General features: G+C 41.2%; 1 protein-coding gene across 2 annotated transcripts in view; it reads right to left on the reverse strand.

Annotated features, from left to right (window-relative positions):
- LOC115373085 (SH3 and PX domain-containing protein 2A-like) overlaps window positions 1-20,313 on the reverse strand; it is a 49,697-nt gene that overhangs the window by 4,893 nt on the left and 24,491 nt on the right. The window contains exons 7-10 of one of the 2 annotated variants that reach the window (XM_030071328.1): window positions 16,142-16,270; window positions 4,257-4,370; window positions 1,781-1,864; window positions 39-156 (exon numbers count right to left, since the gene is read on the reverse strand). In XM_030071328.1, coding sequence (XP_029927188.1) covers window positions 39-156; window positions 1,781-1,864; window positions 4,257-4,370; window positions 16,142-16,270 — 445 coding nt within the window. The remainder of the gene's footprint in view (window positions 1-38; window positions 157-1,780; window positions 1,865-4,256; window positions 4,371-16,141; window positions 16,271-20,313) is intronic. The other variant, XM_030071329.1, reaches the window with a different exon arrangement.

The following is a 20,313-nucleotide window of genomic DNA, read 5'->3' on the forward strand; positions in this document are numbered from 1 at the left end:
GCCCTAAAATTTTAACTCCGTATAAGCAGATGGTTTACCTGATAAACCACCAGCCTTCCAGGTTCTTCTGAATCACCTCCACAATAACTCCTTTCTCAAAAGCAATTTCATCTTTTCCCTGGCTGGAGTACGGCTGCACTGTCATGTACTTCTCCTCTGCCAAGGCCAGAGCAGACAGGTACATAAGAACAAAGGTCAGGTTCTGAGAGCTAAGACATGTCTAAAATAACAAAATATAATAAAATGGGGGAAATCCACCAAAGAGAGAAAGAAGACGTATATCCTAACTTTTTTTCTGTGGACTTGCAAACACTATCAATATGCGGTGATAGGTAGTATTGCATACTTCTCAAGATGTCATTTTTTTCTTATCTAGTATAGCAGACTGATAAATTAACCACTGTAAAGCAAACCTAACTCATGATAAAGAGCAGAGGCCCCGTGCCGAAGGGGCACACTCAGTGACAGCATTTCCTGTCATTACAGCATTTCCTGTCTAAACATACACAGCATGGGCAAAGGAGGTGTGCTCAAAGGGGAGAGGAGAGGAAAGAGAGGCTGTTCTGTGTGTTTTGCTCCCAGTAAACAGCGAGTCACAACTTTTTTCCATTTCCCTTTTTGCCGCCCTTTACAAGGTTCTGCGGGGCAGCATGGATGTGGGACAGTAACTTGCTTTACTTGCAAAAATAACGTTCCATGTACTGTAAATAGACCTGGGGAAAGCAAATTTCTGAATGCTTTGTTTTCCTCTCCCCTGAATTCTGGAGCTTACGGCCTTTTTTGTTTCAAGACTGGTGCAACGTTTCCCTCTTAGCAACCATGTTCATGTGGCTCTCCTTAACCTCTTCAAAACAATAACAAGCAGGCGAGGGAAACTCTGAATCAGATCTTATGTTAACCACAACATGCATTGCCTCCATCACTGTTATAAACTATTTTTGCAGAGTCAGCACAATATACTTTTTTTTTTTTTTTTTTTTTTTTAAACAAAGCAGGATTTCAATCCTTGGGTGGAAAAAACCCTCTCTCCACTCCAGAGAGCAGCACTAAGTTCTCTGGAAACCACTGCCAAGCACAAATTTTGGGCTGGATTCAAACAGCCTCTCCTCACTCCGCAGCACTCCAACTGCATCTCCTGTCACAAAAAAAAAAAAAAAACTCTTGGCCTTGGTGGGAGGAACATGTGCAAGAGCAAATAATATTGATTATTTCACTAACCAACTGATTGATGAATAGAAGTCTCACTTGCTATCAGCACCGCAACAGGATAAATGTTGGGGTTTCCACCTCACACTGCTTTAGAAAAACGTAATACATTTCATTTGCTCATAAAAAACTAAGCGAGGTTCCAAAAGTACAAGATGTGGTATTCCAAGGTCTATTACTCCACCACATTTAGATGAGTGGGTAGGTTTTTTTCTTATTTTGTATGTCAGAAAAGACTTTTTGGCGCACAGTGCTTAATTATAATAACGTGCTTACACGGAACAACTTTGTCACATTATACAAGCTCAGTTTCCATAATTGGTGCACATAAAGTTGCTGATTTCACCTTTGCTTTGTGGGCTCAGCACATATTAAATGTCTGTTAGTGGTTACTTGTTTTGGGTCATGGATCATGATAAAGGCATTTGCTGGAAGACAACATGAGACGCAAGACTGAACGAGTATGAACATAGGACAGAAGAGACAATAGTTAAGATGGGGTGAGGGGAACAATAACGAAGAGAGGGAGGGAGAGAGGGAGGGAGGAGGTGGTGCAGCATCTGTCTCATTTCACCTCGGCTCTGCTGCCTGCTGATGACACCCCCCAACGTCCATCTCCGGTCCAGCCTCTTCAAATGGGCCTTATGTCGCTTAGTAACTGACAGACACACATGGTGACCAGAAACAAACACACGAAGAAACATGAAAAAAACAAAGAGCAAGCACAAACATCACACATACAACATGGATCCAACCAAACAAGCCCCATTATTAGATGCATGGAAGGACATATAAAACAAGACCACATTGCAAAACATGGCAGACAGGGTGGATCGATGGATGGGTGAGTGAAGGTTACAGAGGAAGTGTTAAACCGAGTCATCTTCTCCATGGCTTGTAATTAGGATGCCTATTAGCATGGTTTTCCCATCCTGTCGTGTTAGAGCATCTGGGACACACATTGCTGCTCCAGGAATGCCATCCGATTAATAGAGCAGCTGAGAACACCGCTGCTTGGAGTTGTGCGCCTCAGCAGGTCTATAATTCATGAGGCTTTTTGTTGGTTAAAACACAGGGGATGGGAATGATTTCATCCGACTGAGAAACCTCTTGTCACATATAAAAGGTGAAGCTAACGTAAATGATCTTATGCAAGAAAAAGCCCTTCCATAATTTAATTCTCTTCTCAATTTCCAAGGCTGGCGAAAAACCAGATAGAATTTGAGAGAGATTTTGGGAGAAGCAAAGTAAAACTGAACAGTTGTGTGAAAAAAAAAGCTGCTGAAGTGCTCTAATGGCTCAAAGTCCAGCTAAAACCATGAAATAACTCTCATAACTATTATGAAATTTTAGCAATGCATTTTGAAATGCATTATGAAATATGACCGCCAGAAGGAGGAATACAACATGCACGTGTTGTCGCCATAATCACACTTCATTTAACCAGAAAAGCAACACTTGCATCTCCAACTGTCTGAGCTTTCAACATGTCCATTTCTTGGCATTTAGAGTGCTGCATCATGAGTTTTAGATCCAGTTTTCTGGAAATATATATTCATTTCCCTGTGACAGAGAGGTGGCACAGACTGCTGGAGACAGTAGGACTGACAGAGAGATGCTTTATGGGTTTTCAGCTATTCCCATGACTGACTAGACACATAAACACTGATTGCACTGACAGATTGTCCTCCCCAAACCCCCTGGCAGGAAAACTCCAGCTATGTGTGACCATTTAGATAACAATATTGAGTGAACATATTTGTATATATGTGTGTTTGTCTGTGTGTGGTCGTAAATATGTATGATATAAGCCGAAATGGCAAGGAAAGGGGCATTGAAGGATATTTTGAAACTTTAGTACTATTCAACCTAATGTGTTCTCTCTCCCCCTTGCTGAAGTCATAAGATATACAATACCAAGGGGATCCTGTGTCCCATTGTTACAGAGCACACAAATCGTACAGCAAAAGATGTTTTGGCCAGAGTACTGGAAAATCCTGATGTTTGTTTGGAAGTGTAAGATGCAACTTAATGATTTCCGTGCCTCCAGTTTGTTAGCTTTTCTCTCAGATAAATACAGTAAAAAAAAAAAAAAATCCTAGCAGGCACACTGCAGTCACTGTTCTACCTGTCGAAACCTTAAAATGACTTACTCTATCTGCAAACTTGAGCCCTGCAGGCCTATTAATCAGAGTCGGTAACACGACTGCAGCTCTACTGCATGGAGATTTAAAAAGTCATCTGAGGTAACGTTGTAAACACTTGAAGAATGTGACATGGCTTGATAACCACATCTGACAGGGCCACTTGAGGGAAATCAGGATTGCATGACTAAACACCATCTTTAGCCTCACATGTCAACATGATAATCTGGCAAGCCAAGCCCTTCGCTGGTGTGTTTCCTCTCAGACGTTTGGATCGGACCCCGACTCAAACATAACACAGAACATCCATTCAACATTCATGTGCTGTAATGTACTGTACATCATCAGCAACCTACTTAAAACAATCCCTGATAAGGAGAAACTGCATGAAACGCCATAACTCATGTCAAAGTTTGCTGGAATTGGTGATAACCATGTATTTAATGAGAGTGACTCATAAAATATCTCCATGTTTCATTCCCTGCTGTTGATAGAAACACACGCCTCTTTCACAAGTCCACCCCAAGGAGGTCATATCACTTAGTATTGCATTGCATCTTTACTGTACAGTGCTTTACTGTACGGCACATCACTCAGGGCACCGGAGCACGCAGCTGCGGTCAGGTCTCTCCTGGCAATCTTCCTCACTATTTACCCAGGGTTGAATCTGTAGTCTGTTCAGGGGTGCTTACGATGGCAAGCAGACAGAGAAAGTTGTTCACACCAACCAGGCGTCAGCCGTTAGCTCAGGCCGGCAGTGGGTCTCGGGGTGACTTTGCTGCATTTTGTCAGACTGAACGTTGAGGATTGAGGGCAGAGGTGGTGTGTGTGTGTGTGCATCTGTACGTGAGAGTAGGTCTGTGTGTGTGTGTGGGCAGATAGAGGTGGTAGGGTTTGCAGTGTTACCTTCCCCGACTTTGGAGGCCCCCAGCTCCAAATCATCCCGTGTTCCACTGTGAGAGTTGAGGTAGGTCGCAGGGACCCAACCCTGTTCCTCCGCTGTACTGACAAACCACCACCCTGTGAAGAGACAAATAGACAATCACCTAGATCACAGCCAAGTAGAACAGACTGAGGCAGTCAGGTGTGTAGTGTGATATATGTTTAAGAAATATTTTAAAATAGCTAATCTGAGGGAGGCGTGTACGGTAGGACCTTATGATACAATACATATAATACATATACATATAATAATGATGCATGCGTCATGATCATGACCCATTATAGCACCCTACAGAGTTTAAGATGTGCAAATAGGCTTTAAAATACAACCTACTGCATAAGACCGGGATACACTAATAAAACATACAATATATAGGAGAATTTGAGTGACAAACAGACTAAAACAACATTCCCATATCAATTTATTAAAATAAAATTTGTATAAGGCTCTTCCTTAACACAGTGCTCATTTTTGTGATATAGTGGATATGGTAGAGGCAAGGTAAAGTAAGTCACGCATTACGGGATGCAGGCAATGCATGACACAAACTGGAACTGTGTGCAGATTTTGCTGATGGATTTGGGATAATATTTGAGAGGCACTCTATGCACATAAACATCTCTAATTTGCCTATATGCAAATGGTCTCTGCATATAGCATGTGAAACAAAACACTGAACAATGATATTGAAATAATTATAATGATACTTCTACTATTAATAGTACTAATAAAAGATTACATTCATATAGCGCTTTATCTTGATATCCAAAGGGCTTCACAGTGAAGGGGGGGAACTCACCCCAACCCCCACCAATGTGTAATGTCCAACTGGGTGAAGCACGGCAGCCATTTTGTGCCAGAACACTCACAACACATCAGTTTGAACATATTTGATGTCTGCTGTTGTGACTATAGATCAACATCTTCTAACATGGCCTATATCCCCTGATGTATGTCTGTTCTAGGCAATGGGCCCTCAATGGAAAAGCTACACGTGTACAGAACTTTCCAAAAATCCACTGTGTAGCCAACAGAATCTATATCTATGGCCCGAGCCAAAAACATCAGAGGGAAGACCGCCTGGCTGTGGCTTGACTCATGACGAGATCTTGTTAAACCTGCATTTCATCAGCATCAATCATGATTTCAGTGGGCAGAACACTGTGGTTGAAACTGGCCAAAATCTCCATTAGCTTCGCTTTAGATGATTTGGTCGGATTCTTTGGGGTATGACAGCATTGCTCTGATAAGTGCTTTATGGCAAATTCCTGTTTTGGAAAGGTAGCAGACATATACAGCACTGTTCCATTGAAAAAAAAAAAACTGAAATTAATGAAGTGAGTGGAGTAAAGTGATGTGCTGTAATAGATAAGGTGTGTTTTATGAGGCCTTCGGGCAAATTTAAATCAGCGCTTTCTCTAGATGGAAACACCGGCAAGTACAAACAAGTATGCTAATAATGTCAACATTTTGAAGACTGTGCCTATTCTCTGCAGGAGGCTAAAGTGACAATGGCCTCACAAAAATAGTCCACTATGTGGTATGCCCCACATACACTATTTGTTGTGGTAACAGGAATACAATATGCCTGACAGCTGGCTTCACATCCCATAAAGACGACATGAATGTTCCATCTTGCTTTCACAGCTGGTGCAAGCCTGCAGCGTGCATTTTTCTAAAGAACTGGTGTGTTTTGAGGGTTGTTCTGTTAAATTACAGTGATGCAGAGGGTAAAATGGCCACATGGAACAGGATGGTAAAGAATCCTTCCAAGATTGTCCATTTGATTTTAATTTACAAGACTGAATGAAAGTTATAGAGAACTGTCACCATCGAAAGAGGTCGACAATATTTTTTGCTGTTAGTACACCTGATAAGGCCAGGACATATATATTCTGGACTTATCAGTGTACATTTATGACAACATTTTTATTGTTGCAGTCATCATGTATCAATATCAGAGAGAGAGCAATAAAAGGCCCTTGAGACTGAAAGAGTTTAAGACAAGTGACTTCCCAAGCATGCCCAGTGCAGGGTGAGGCTGAGGTATGGTGAAAGATCCTTCTCAATATTGTCAAAGGTTTCTCTCACTCACCGATGTACAAACTTTATGGGAAATAAGTTGTTCTGAAAAAAGCAGAGAGAGAATTTGGGCAATGACAGCATGAGCACAGTGTAATTCCTGTTGGAGCACAGCAGCTAATCCTTCAACAAAACAAACTACAATGTACCCGAAGAGCACGAACCTCTGCCAATACTGAACAATTCCAACTTGCAGTTACACCCAAATACATCATTCCTATCACTTAGAGTTTAAGTTTAATTGATCTCTGGACCCTGAAAATGTACCCTTAGGATTTGGTGCTTGATTTGCCACCAAATCCATCTACTTTCAGGGCTAAAATCTCTACTGTCAGCAATCCCAAGATTTGGATAACTATCAAAATGAAATCAGTTGTTTCTTCTGTTGCAAGGCCTATCTATCCACCAAATTTGGTGGAAATGTTTTTGAGATATTCTGCTGACAGAGAGACAAGAAAACGAGTGAACATGATTAAAAACGTAACCTCCTTGGTGGAGGTAATAACACAGAGAATTTTCATTCTTGCAAGCGACAGTACACACGGTGGCCGCCGTGATTCATGCGAAATGACAGACGTACTAGGCTACAACACAGAAAACGCAACATTTGTTGTAGATCAGAACTATTTTGCATAGAGACAGGGCGGGTCCACATTTGAAAAAGCCAGTGCCGTTAGTATCTGGCCTTCACTACCATGTTGGCCACGATTCAAGGACATAACAAGCCGTGTAATGTGCTCAGTCTTTGCACCAAAGCTGTGGCTTCAGCAAAACCCTAAGCCAATAAATCAGAAAGAGAGCGGCAAGCTAAAAAAATAAAATGGTGTCTGTGGCCCTCAGGACCACAGGATGCAGAACACAGACTGTTTCCTTCCATGTTGGAGGGAGGCTTGTGCATAATCCTGTGGAGTGATGATGTTTAGTACTGCAAGGAACATTACAGGACTGTCCCTGTAAATTTGACACCAATAACACTGACACTGCAGTTTTAATTAGGTCCAGTATAACTAGATTTTGCTTAATATCCAAGCGTGTCATGTTCCACTTCATTAAGTCACTGAAAACTGTCATAAAATCTGATGAATTGTGGTTGATAGTGACCATGTGAACAGCAACTACATCACTGGCAAATGAAATTAAATTGACCATTACGGAGATAGGTCAGCTTGGCAAAAGCAAAAAAAATCCTGTCTCAAGCCATTAGGGAAAAAAATCATTAAATTTGCAAATTACCATTTTCCCACTGGCATGCCAGTTGGGGCAAATGTCACTTTCACTTCTGCAAAGTGGCAGCTGTAGAAATGTAGGTAAATAATGAGAATAAGGTGCAGGAATGTACTTTAATTGAGAGTGCTCGGCTAAAAGTTTGAATATACACACACAGCAAGGACACACTGTGACTTTAGAGGTCTGAGTAAATATGTGCTGTTAGTGATGGCCAGGACTGCCTCACCTGTATTTTTCAACCATCCTCCCAAATGTCAGGTGCTTAGGCTGAATTCACTCAGCCTCAAAAGAGGAAAGAAAAGCACTTTGAAAAACACACACCGACTGCACAAGTGCTGATTTGCTGGCCATGCAGGTTTATATCAGACAGGTGGGAATTAAACAGTGTGAAAAATACACTTTATAATGAGGGGCCTGCTTCATGTCTTTCATTGCATGTGTTTAAGGAGTGAATGAAATCCAATCTTGCACAAAACCAGCTCAACAACTGAACCACTCAGTGTATTTGGGTTACACATGATCACAAAGATCCAGATTGAGACACATATGTGGTGCAGCCTCAACTTAATACCCAAACACTTAGCACATCATTAATTCTCAAGTTATCCACAGAACTTTAAAAAGATTTAAAACTGAACTGCAACTCACCCGCTATTATCACAGACGGCATGTTGCACTGACTCTTTCAAATTTCTCTGTATATGCTGAAAGGGGAATGTGATTGTCACATTTAGGGATCATGTCAAGGCAGTCATATATGACATGATTAACGAATAGTTGCTATCTGGCATTTCTACTGCTGAGTTTGTAGAATTGGATGATGCCTAACATCATCCATCAAATCATTTCGAATACATACAGCAGTTTGTTGACGTGTTAATCTTCACCGTGTTACTGCAAGACTTCAGACTTTTACTGCTGGAGCTTGGAAAACATCGCCACACATTCTAGTTTTTATTCAGCAGATGATTTCAGGTCACCTTTTCTCTCCAGATTTTGCTTTTTGTGCATTGGTTTCTGTTTTTCTCCCTTTTAGATGACAAAAAAGCAAAAATCAGATCACAAAAAAAGTCCACAAAGACACAAAAATGGAGCACAGAACAATGACTAACCTCAGTTAAAACAACAACAACAACACTATTCTGACAGGTAAGTGCATGAAGTTGTTGATTCAGATTCAACTGTTTTCTGGATAGCAGTGATGGTCTGTACAGATGTGGCAGGAACAAAGGTGAGTAAGACATGTCTTATGTCTGGAAGTGTATGAGGATGTATGTGTCTTTATACATGCCAATCTGCATGTGTGCTTTTGTATAAATATGATTCATTGACCATCTTAACTACCACTGACCATCTTGGCTTCCTTTTTTTTAATAACTGTCTGCCGTCTGATTTGTGACTACATCTCTTTCTGCAGCCACATCAATCTGTATCACAACCTGCCTCTCTCCCTGCTGCCTTGCGATCTGTGCGAGGAAAAGATAGATCATGGAGAATTCTAGGCTGCTGTAGATTTCTGACCACAAAGGAAAGAACCACAGCCAAATGCTGACTGGCAATACACTTTGCTTAACATTATTCAATATTACGATTATAGGTCCTCAGTCAACATCCTGAATAAATCAAAAATCCTTTTAGAACATTTTTTGAGCAGAGTTTAGTTTTCAGCTCTCCCTTTTGGCTCAGCGGTTGAGCGAGACAATAGTCAAACCCACAGCCCTCTGGTGGGGATCTCATATAACACCATCACACCATAGGATCATGACCGCAAACATCAACCTCAAATGTCACAGCCTCACAAAGGGGGAGACCAAATGGTTTGTCTTGACAACATTATTGTTTTGTACTACAAGGAGACCATCAAAAATTGCATGTAAAGAGGACAAGATGTGACAAAGTTTATGCATGATATAGCCTGCTGTGAGGTACCAACAATGGACTGCATTAAATTCTAGTCAATTACTGCAATGGTGGGAAAATTGGTGATGTCAGCCTAATTAACGCAGCATGACAAACCCAATTCCAGTTTCGAAAGCACTAACAATGAGAAATACATTGAAAAATGTGATGACTATGCATAATAAAAAAAAAATAACACTGCTTACTATGCAAGTCGCATGCACTGCTGTAATGTAGCTGCGAGGGGTGAAAAAGTTGCAATCGAGATAGATATTTTTTGAAAGGAAAAAGCACGGCATGTGAACAGATGCTTGGACCAGACTTCAAAGTGATGAAGCTGTCGTCATAACCCTGTTCACCCTGCATTCAACCTCTACAACAGCACAGAGAGAGAGGGAGGGACAGAGAGGGAGAGAGGAGCATTTCTGAGCTCTATTTATCTCCCATACAGTACCTGCCATCTGGAAACTCTATCAGGTTTAAGACTCATGCCTCCTTTTTACTGTAATCGACAACAGATCCTCTGCTGCAGCTAGAAACTGGAATCCTGCCACTTCTTTTTTTTTTTTTTTTTTGTGAAAGTGACTCGGTAAACCAAAGGACTAACCAAAGCAAACCAGCTAAAAGCATACTTGCACAAAAGAGTGCATAACACAGCGCGTTCATACAAAGAATTACCTATTTCTTGACGTTCCACTCATTCCTGTCAATTAGGAAAGTAGGATACCGAGGCATAAAACTCATTAAAACTCATTATTCGTCACCCTGTTGTACACCCTGGTAAAGCACCGTATGGTGCATTTCGCAAAACACATTACTTTGTGCTTTGGAGTCGATATGCAACAATCACTAAAGATCTGTAACAGATTTGGGATGAATATCATAACCACATATTCAGCAGCATGAAGGGCCTTTTTTTTCGGGACCTGAAATGATGAGGAATGCAGTGGTTCAGCAGTCCTGCAGATATCTGACACCACTACTGAGTAGAGTGGGGAGAGAAAAAAAAAAACATTAATTTCCAGCTTCTGTATTTATTAACAGTATATCCAGTATCAAATCACAAGGGAAAAGGTATCCAGCCCAATACACACACGCACTTCCAGGTTTCATAAAACACTGGGTTTCAATTACCTGAGTGGTTTTGCTACAAGGGGGGAGGTGAAAACGGCACAGAACGACTTTCAAGAGCTAATGTTGACCTAAGGAACAACCTTCTCCCGCTCCCAGCCTCTGAAAGGATCCCCTCATGGTCTAAACTAAGCTACATCCCACAGCTTGAGCACTTTCTAAGCTTCACTGATTTGGAGACACAGAAATCCTTCACTGCTTGACAGCCCACCCCTTAAAATGCTGGTTCAACACAATGGTCAATTCTTAGGTGAAAGAGAGGTGCCTTTTTTTTTTTTTTCTAGATCTGTTTGTCCAAGCCCACAGACTGATTGCTATGTTCTCACATCATCCATAAAGACCATTCTTGCTTTTGAGAAATGTTCTTCCTTCATTTCTTCATTTCCATTTCCCCAGATTGATTTCTCAGAACATACTAGAGAACAAAGCAATCAATTCCTATGTTGAAATGTCAATGCCATACAGTTGCAAACCTCAAATTTGTTCTCCGTTATGACTGAAACCCCCGTTCAGTTCTTGAGGTGATCATTACCGAAGGTCAGCTGCTTCCTACAGTAAAGTGAGTTGAATGAATGTGGAGAGTGGAGGGGGCTGAGTGGATAATGTGTCTTCCGTATGCTCTTGCAACATTTGCGTAAAAACACATTCAACACTTGGCAATTTTTTCTGCATCTTTTCAACAGTAGTCCCGCAGCAAGAGTTATGGGGTTTTCACATTGTTTTATTCACCAAACTAATTTCTGCTGAAACTGCAACATACCAAAGTGGGGAGCTAAAGGTTTGAACACAGGACCCCAGCTGACCACCAGTCTTACCCAGAAAAGCCTCCTGCATACAGGCTTCAGTGGAGAGGCCTGTATTTTTGATGGTGTCACATTTACAGGGTCACTGATTCCTTGAAAATGAAACAGTGAGAAAATCAATGCTTGCTCGCTTTCATGGGGAAATCCAAACTAATACTTGGCTCTATAAAGACATCAACAGAGTCACACTGCAGGGGTGTTAAAGAACGGGGCAACACAGCTGCTGGAGCATCAGATGCTTTTATCCAGTTCAGTTTCCAGCGGAAAGTCAATTGTCATTCTGATTATTTGAACCTCGTCCAGGCTAAATGTGAGAAGCATGATCTTTGGACTGTAGGACTCAAGGGGGGAGTAGAGGGACCCCGACGGTCACAGTTTATTACCTCCGCCTAGGAGGTCATATTTTCATCCCCGTTTGTTTGTTTGTCTGTCAGCATGGTATCTAAAAATCACATAAGCAGATTTACATGAAATCTGTTGGACGCATATGCCTCAGGGAAAGCAACAATTGTTGGTAATCTGGATCTGGGATTTCTGCCATTAGATGATTCTTTTTTTTTTTTTTTTTTTTTGCCATAACACTGAAACTGATGGAGATAGAGCCTTGATGTTTGCAGGGACAAAAAGTCAATTTAATTTTCACTTGAAGTGATAGAAGTGATGCCTTTGTGTGTTAGAGGAGGCTGGAGAACTGCTCAGTTTTGGTAGGGATTTGTGCTCTCTTTGCTGGATTAGTCAAATACTCCCTCCTTCTGGAAAACGAGTTCCTGCTAGACCAAGGCCATAGATCATCCTTCCCCGAGCATAAAGATGGAGACCGCCCACCTAATTTGTACAGGTCAAGTTTTTCAGTGGTGGACCTTTTGTGCCATATCTGTGCCACCCTGTCGTGTTATGAGGTCCTCTTCAAGTGCAAGGATTTCACTCCAGTAATCTTGACATTATGGGCTTTTATCCAGGGAGTTAAATGTCAACTGCAAGATATTCTTGTGTGCCCTTTGCTCTGCTCTGCTCTCTAAGATTTGGCAAGCCTGAAATCGTACGTGTCGCTGAAATTAAGAGGGCAGCACTCTGAAGACAAGCTCACTGTCTTAATAAGTGTCTTTAAATGAGGCAGTGCTTATTCAAGCAAGGTGGATTGGTGGAAATACAGCGCATACATGGGCGGTAGTACAAAGGGGTCTTGGGGAAGCCTGGGGAAGTCAGATCTGAGCTGCCCTCGCCAACACTGGCAGACATTCCAGGAGTTCATTTGGTAAATTACAATTTAGGGGGGTTGATCTTGACTTGGAATGGGGCCCAGGTAAACCCAAATCAGTCCAGCACGACAGACCCAACGCTGCCATTCAGGTGTAGGCACACAAGCTGCAAAGGATACAGTATTTCCAGAGGGAAAGAGAATGCAAATTATTTTCCTTTTCCTATGGGGTATTCCATCAGTAGCCAAAGTTTAAACTGTTGAACACAGTACATTTGAACTGACCAGCAAGGCTGCTAGCTTAGCTTTTGGTTAACATCTCTCCAATACAGTGTAAACTGAGAAGGCATCCTGGAGGATCCATTAAGCCATTATAATGAACCAACCTCTCTGAACCGCTAACTTTGGCAGGAAATGGGTTTTTCCATATTCCCTCCGACTTTCTCCCTGCACTCTACTCTTCCCTCCTGAGCCAGCGTCTCCCTCTGGCAAGCTCTCGTAAAAATAGACAAATAAAATCACTGCAATTATACAGAAAAAAAGGACAAAATTAATGTGAGTATCAAACAAACTGTGATTAAGCACTTACAGCAAAGTTTCTGACAGTGATAACTGCACTCTTTTGCAACTTTGCAAACATTTTCACATTGCACATTAAGATCAAGCCTTGTGTTTGTTTTTAGGGATCTTGGCAAATTAGAATGTCTGTCTTTCAAGAATATCATTCCAGTTGAAACAAATGTCAAAAATGACCACCTAAAACAACATCAAACTTATTTGTGTCTGCATTTCTTCCCTGTTGATTTACAACATGCTGCACCAATTTCAATAACAACAAATATCCACAAGCCAAAACATGAATCAACATAAACTATGATACTGTACCAAACAAAAAATAGGCCAGGACACAAAAATGGTATCATCAAACGAGTGCAAAGGAAAATACTGCCTTGGCTTGGGACAGCAGGCTGGAAAAGTGGAGAAAGCTGAGCTTGCTTATAGGTCTGACCTAGATTCAGTGCCCTGTCACAGGCATATATTATCTAATACAAGGTAAGGAAAACTCCATTACTGCACAAGGACAATATACTGTATATTACAGTGGCTTTAATAAAGGGTGAGATAACAGCTAGATATCTCTTGTTGATGACCTACGATGAACTACTAAAACAAGGTGCCGGTAATAATCCATGTCTTGATGACTATCATGTTCTCTCACATTCTCACACATACAACACATTTCATATAAACCCAATTAGACACAGAAATGAAATTAGAAAAAGAGAGTGTGCATATAAGGAGATTTTCCAGTGGCGGCATCCAAAAACTCTGCAGTAAAACCATGTTAGCTGAAATGTGCAATATTTCTACAGAGGAAAATGTGTGTGTCACAGGTCCTGGCTCAGACATCCATAAAAATCTGCACCACCATTTTGTCATTGCAAAGGTAATAGACACCTTTTAGGACTGTGAGTTCATAAAGCGCATATGTTCAGCATGTTAACCACTTCGCTCCATAATGCACAGATCCGTCTGTCAGAAACCATTAAAGGTGCACACCTATCTTGCTAAGGAATGGATGGTAAACCAAACGAGCTCTGAAATCTTCTTAGCGCGCACCTGGCCTTGTTAGCATTGGCAGAGGGATGTGAGGTGATGTCATCCAGCCAAGCGGAGCAGCTTTAGCTTACTTCCATTGCAGGAGGTGTTGAGCATTCAGCTAAATGCTGGTTGTGCTGCTGGAAATGGGCCCCGCAGCATGACGTGCGGAGGTTGTATTCACTTCAGCTCACTGTGGAAGTGTCCATCAGTGCATCATAAATATGTCAGATGGCCTTAGGCTGTGTTTTAAGTAGCTTTTTAACCGCGGCCTACTGTTTTGCTTCATATAAACTCACGACAGATTGCAGAGAGGTGAAAGATCTGAACTGAGAAGGGCATCAAAATATAACTTCCATAACAGAAGACAATGAAATTAAATAATGCAGACACCCAGGAATAAATAAATAAATCTGCAATGAGACCACTTAAGTGCATGGTTTTCTCATTCCACATGGATCATCACCTTTCTCAGGTTAAACCACACATAAATTTGCACAGCAATCAGCTAAAATCAAAAGTACCCTTTCACAAAAGTGAGGGGGCCTCTACTTAAAAGCACAGGACCATGCACTTCAAGTTTGTGCGTATCCTGGAGGCAAGCTCTCATATAAGGCCCCTGGTAAAAGGACTTCATGGTGCTGGAATATCCGCCTCACAGTGGCTCCCCATTGCGTTGAAATCCTACTGGACCAGGGAGTGAAAACAAATACATGAACCCAAAGGCAAGGCACGTGACACTTCAAAGCAGTCGCACTCTACTGACTCTCTTCCTTAAGGCCACTGTGGCATGGGGTTTCACTCACACCCAACATGAAACCCAAGTCCAATTGCTTTCCTGGTCACTGTTTCCCCTTCCCTCTCCCTTTCTCCTTCCCTGTGAAGAACACATGAGTCCCATTACTATTTTACTGTCTCAGCACACTATTAAAGCTGTATGTCTGACCCTCTTACTGGGCCTATCCCTCTCCAGTCACTTTTGAGATTCATGGGACAAATCCTCTTTAAGACAAAAGAAATTTGAGTTGGTGTTCTTAAGATGCAAAATTTAGTACCTTAATATATATTTGAGAAAATAAACACAGCTTGTTTGGTCTAAATCAGGGACTACACCTTTAAAATATAGTTCAGTGATAGTGGGGTGGTAATTTTATCATTTTTATTGTTCTATAATTACCAACTTAAATAGCACTCACCATTGTATTGCACATCACCTGATTCATATTCCTTTGCTAAACAATATTCAAGGCCTTTTTTTTTTTGTATACTTCTGTCCTCCATAAAGATGTTCATTCCTATAAGAATTATGACAAATGCTGTGGCATACTCCTGAAATATCATTTGGAGTCATACTTTTAGTTTGAAACACACTGACTCTGAAAATATTCATTGCAGTCCAGAACAGAACAAATATATATTGTGAAACACAATCTTGGCCCAGTTTGTAAGCCCTTTCCAGAGGTTAAACAGCTGACTAAGGACTCCCTGCAGCTGGCATTTGTAAATCCAGCATGTCTTCCTCTTTTTCCATGAAAGCGAGGTGGAATAATTAATATGAGTCTGGAAGACATTCCTCCTGCTAGAGGCAACATTCTGGCCCACAGCCTAAACCAACAGTGGGAAAAAACAGGCCTGACTGCAGGCCAAAGCGAGCCTCCAGATGGGGCTAAGGAACAACCAGCAGGCTGCAGACAAAGAAGGAGGTGAGAGAGTTTAGATAGGAAAATGAAGAGTGGGGAAGAACATTTGAGGAAGCAAGCCAGATTGGAATTTTTGGAGGTGTATGTGTGTGTGTTTGTTTGTGTTTGAGTGTTTAGGCGACAGTCTGCAACCATGTATGTGTACACTGGCCATCTGTTGATGGATGAACATGTTTTTTTCCCACTGTATGTATGCTTTGATCACTCACCGCTCTCACTCTTCTCGATAACATCCACCACCTCTCCGGCTTGAAGACTGATTTCAGCAGGCTCTTGTTTATCATAATTGGCCACCACCACATACTGCTCCAGAAGCATGGGATCCGAGGCATCCAGACCTGGGGTTGATGGGAAAAAACACGCTGTCAGCCAGCTGCCAGCCATAGGTCCCCGAGAACGACTGCTGGGCACTCGCTGTGCCATAGGCCAATCTGTCTGTAGAGCTCAGCCAATCACAATATTCACGGGGCTCAGTGCATCTTCCTGAGAGTCTAGCCATAGAGCTGCATCCCTCTCCAGCCCAGCATTGAGGGCAATGGAGAGGCTGAAAGCCTTGGAAAAGCCTCTTTCCAAAAAGTAAAGAATCAAGCAGTCAACTGAAGAGAATCCATTCTCTATTAAAGAGGAGGCCTCATCCTTATAGTCCAACAAAGCTGAGATACAGGTACAATAGATGTAGGAAGACACATTGAGGGGAAAATAGAGTGGGAAGGGACCAGAGAGCAGGAGGCAGAGAAAGTTAGACAGACAGTAAAAGAGAGGTGAGCAATAGCCAACTAAGGACAGGACAGTAGAGTGGGAGAAAGAAATGGTTTCCCCTGGAAAATAAACCATCTGCTAAAAAGCCTCCTTCTCCTCAGTTGGGGCTGGAGCTGGAGGAAGAGTAGGGGGTTGTGTACGCCAATCATAAGAGTCGACACTAAAGGCCTTAAATAGAACCAGATGAAGGGGCTGGGGCTGTGCTGAGAGGGACGGCCCTCTGTCTGCATGAAACACTAGAGCTCTGACTACAGCATGCAGCCCAGCCAATGGAAATCTGCCTTTCTTTACTTCACTGGGTTAACCATATGAGCACCAGCAGTGACTTAGTTTTGGCAGTTTGGCATCGCTTTCATGAATTAATACCCATTACCTAACCAGAGTACGGTTCAGTCCAACTCCAATAGAAATAATTTTCTCTCATTTTTGAGGTGGTTCAGAGAATATGATAACAAATGTATTACAAATGTAAACAAACAAATAAATAAATAAAATAAATAAATAAATAAAAATCTTAAATCTTTTTTAAGAGTAAGGGTGGTCTGATTAAGTCCTGTTGAAGCCTAAATCCCAAAAAAGAGTTTTGTAAAATACATTGAGAAGAAACTCAGAATAAACTATGACGATTCTGTTTAGGAGCAGAACTAACAAGTGTCAGCTGGAAAACAGATGAAGCCCCAGCTGACATTCAGTTCACACATTATCGTATGCTTATGAAGGCCATCGAGCTCAATGCTACTGATACAAAAATGTGACTTTTATGCATGCAGATCAGATCAACTGCACTTATTTACCATAACAATGTATGTATTCTGAATATCTCTCCAGCTGTAATAAACAACATACATTTATGGGGCTTATTTCAATAACAAGATGTAGATCTACAGCCAAACAGTAAAAACTGATCATCTCTATTACCGTAATAGGGTGCTTAGTGTGCTGCTTCTCTGCAAGCTGACATCAGTTGCCATAGTCAGTGAAAAAAGAAATCAAATACATGAGCTTTTGACCCACGTAATCAACAAAAATGTCCAGGAAAATAATGTCTAAAGCAGCTCGGAAAAGCCAAACAAGTCCAAATGAAAACATTTTCCAGTTTCTGGAAGGCGAAACTCCATTTTATTCAGAGGATGGAAAATAAGTAGAATCCAGTCCAATAAACGGAAGGTTTGAGGCTTAGATAAGGAGTGATTGAGACAGCTTGGATTAAGCTGCCAGTTCTCCAAAGAGCTGACCTGGCGACAGGCTCCCAGACTAGAGATTAACATTTCTGTAAATTGAGATAATATTTGCATCCACTGTTCCAATACAGGAACTAAATCTGAAATGTCAGGGAGCTAATAACTTATGAAGATGAACTCAGCACCATTACTATCTAGAATTGTAAAGCTGCCAAAGAGTCTGACACTTGATCGGTGCGGTTAGGCTGTGGTTTACGAAGCTTCACATTATTTGTGCAAGACGTTCTGTTAAACCACAAAGTTGGGTGCAGAAACGTATAAAATAACAGTAATTACTTCAGTTACAGTGAATAGTGATATTTCTTTAGACAATGTTGTTGCTAATGCATGTGGTTGCGTGGTTTGTTCAACTTACACATCAATTAAAAGTGGTCACTGATAATGTATGCTCGAGAAAGACATGAGATGTGTGAGTAAAGTACTGCTTGGCTGTCAGAAGTGACAAATTATAAGCTCTATGATTGCTGTAACTGCATTTTTTTTTTTTTTTTTTTTTGAGAGCGCATGATTTGAGTCTTTTTTTAATCAGTTATTTTACTTAAGTATGTTTTGAATCGTGCTGCACTGTAAATGGCATCTGGTAGAGACCACAGATTTTTGCAATCTGCAAAAATGGGCCAAGTTTCAAGTGATTAGTGAGGGAAATAAGGTAGAGTTAAGTCAGTGTGTGTCAACAGATCCAAGTCAGGCTCCTGGACGTCTTCCACAGCCTTGGTCTGTCAGGAGTTACAGGTCTGAAAACGCTGTTTGCACGTCTGCACAGACACTAACATTAACAGGTCTTGCATTTAAAAAAACAACAAAAAAAACAAGTTACTCTTTCGTTCTTCTCAATTATTGTAGATTTTTACATCAGTAATTTTATCTCTGCTCAGCTAATCAAGTGCATAAGAGCAGCAACAAGAGCAACCCTGTGGTTATACAGTATATTCCATTACTTTGTGCCAAAGCATGGCCTTGGAAAACCAGAGCTAAAAGTATTTTTATGACCTGTCATGAATGGTATTAAGAGGAATGGCTGACAATCCAACATCAAATAAATGCCGTATCTCGGGAATTATCTTATCAAGGACAGGAAAGGACGTTTATAGCATCAATGCAATGTAATTTCTAGACAGATGTCCATCAAACATGTTCAAACATTACTTTATGAATCCAAACGCTCCCTCAACTACTGTGAATGGAGGTTTCAAAAACACAATTCACTATTTTTGGAGTTGAATGGTATATCTGAGACCAAGGTAACTGAGCAAAGACTTTGTCAGCAAACTTGGTAGGCTTGAAAAACAAAAGCTAACATTTTAACCTCATTCAGGAAATGAAATGTTTTGCATTGGCAGAAAGATAGGGCCAGAACAAGGAGTACACGAGTGAGAAAAATGAAGAGAAACTGCCTTGGACAGGATGGGATCTAATTTCAAATGGAATATGGGCTGAGTAAAAAAAAATAACTGTATAAATTCATTTGCTACATACAAACCTGAATTTAAATTGAATTAGTCAGCTAGGTAAAGTTACTTCAATCGGTCATTCCCTGAAAAAGGGGGATTTCACAGTCTATACGCAACACTGTGTGTGTGTTTGAGTCCATGTGGCTGTGCATGTGTGTATATCTGTAGGATCTTGTATGTATTAGGCAGGTTTCCCTCTTTTATGTACAACATACACCTAAAGTGCTATGAGCTATGAAAAGAAAGCATTCTCCACTGGGCTCCTATCAGATAGCCCTATTAGCCACTCTCTTTGTTTATGTCTCTCCTCACTCAGATTTATACATGCTCCTCCTGCTCCCACCCTTGCACTCCCACTCGCCCTAACTCCCTCTCTCCCCCCTGCCCACTCATCATTAGCTCCATCCAAAGACGACGACAGTTCAGAACTTCGCAATAATGCATCATCTAGAGGAGGAAACCAGGGAGTCAGGGATTTGAAAGTCCCTGCCAGTTTATACCAAGAAATTCTCATTCTAAGAAATAAGAAGAAATACGACAGGAAACAAGAAATGCTTGTTTGTTTGTTTTCATTTTTCAGGCTAACTTGGTTGATATAGTATGCCTTGATATAGTATGTGAAACTGCCATGCTTCAAATCTTGGGCTAACGTCATGAGAGCGGACTTGCTTGGATTGGAGCATAATTTGGCAAAGTGCAATGCCTTTGTTTGGCTCATCAGCAGCAGATGTGTAGTTGGATTAGAAAGGGACATGCACATGCACTCATGTCATTGAATCAGTATGTGGCCCTGGGAGAGAAGGCGTAGATCGCAAACAAATAGTACAGAAACTTCCTCCACAGTCAACTTACAGTAGAAGTCTTCACATGGCTTTTAACAATTATGAACACTGCTTTAGCTATACATACTGCATGTATATTATATTTTTC

This window comes from Myripristis murdjan, chromosome 15, assembly GCF_902150065.1.
Source record: "Myripristis murdjan chromosome 15, fMyrMur1.1, whole genome shotgun sequence".
Taxonomy (NCBI): Eukaryota; Metazoa; Chordata; class Actinopteri; order Holocentriformes; family Holocentridae; genus Myripristis; species Myripristis murdjan.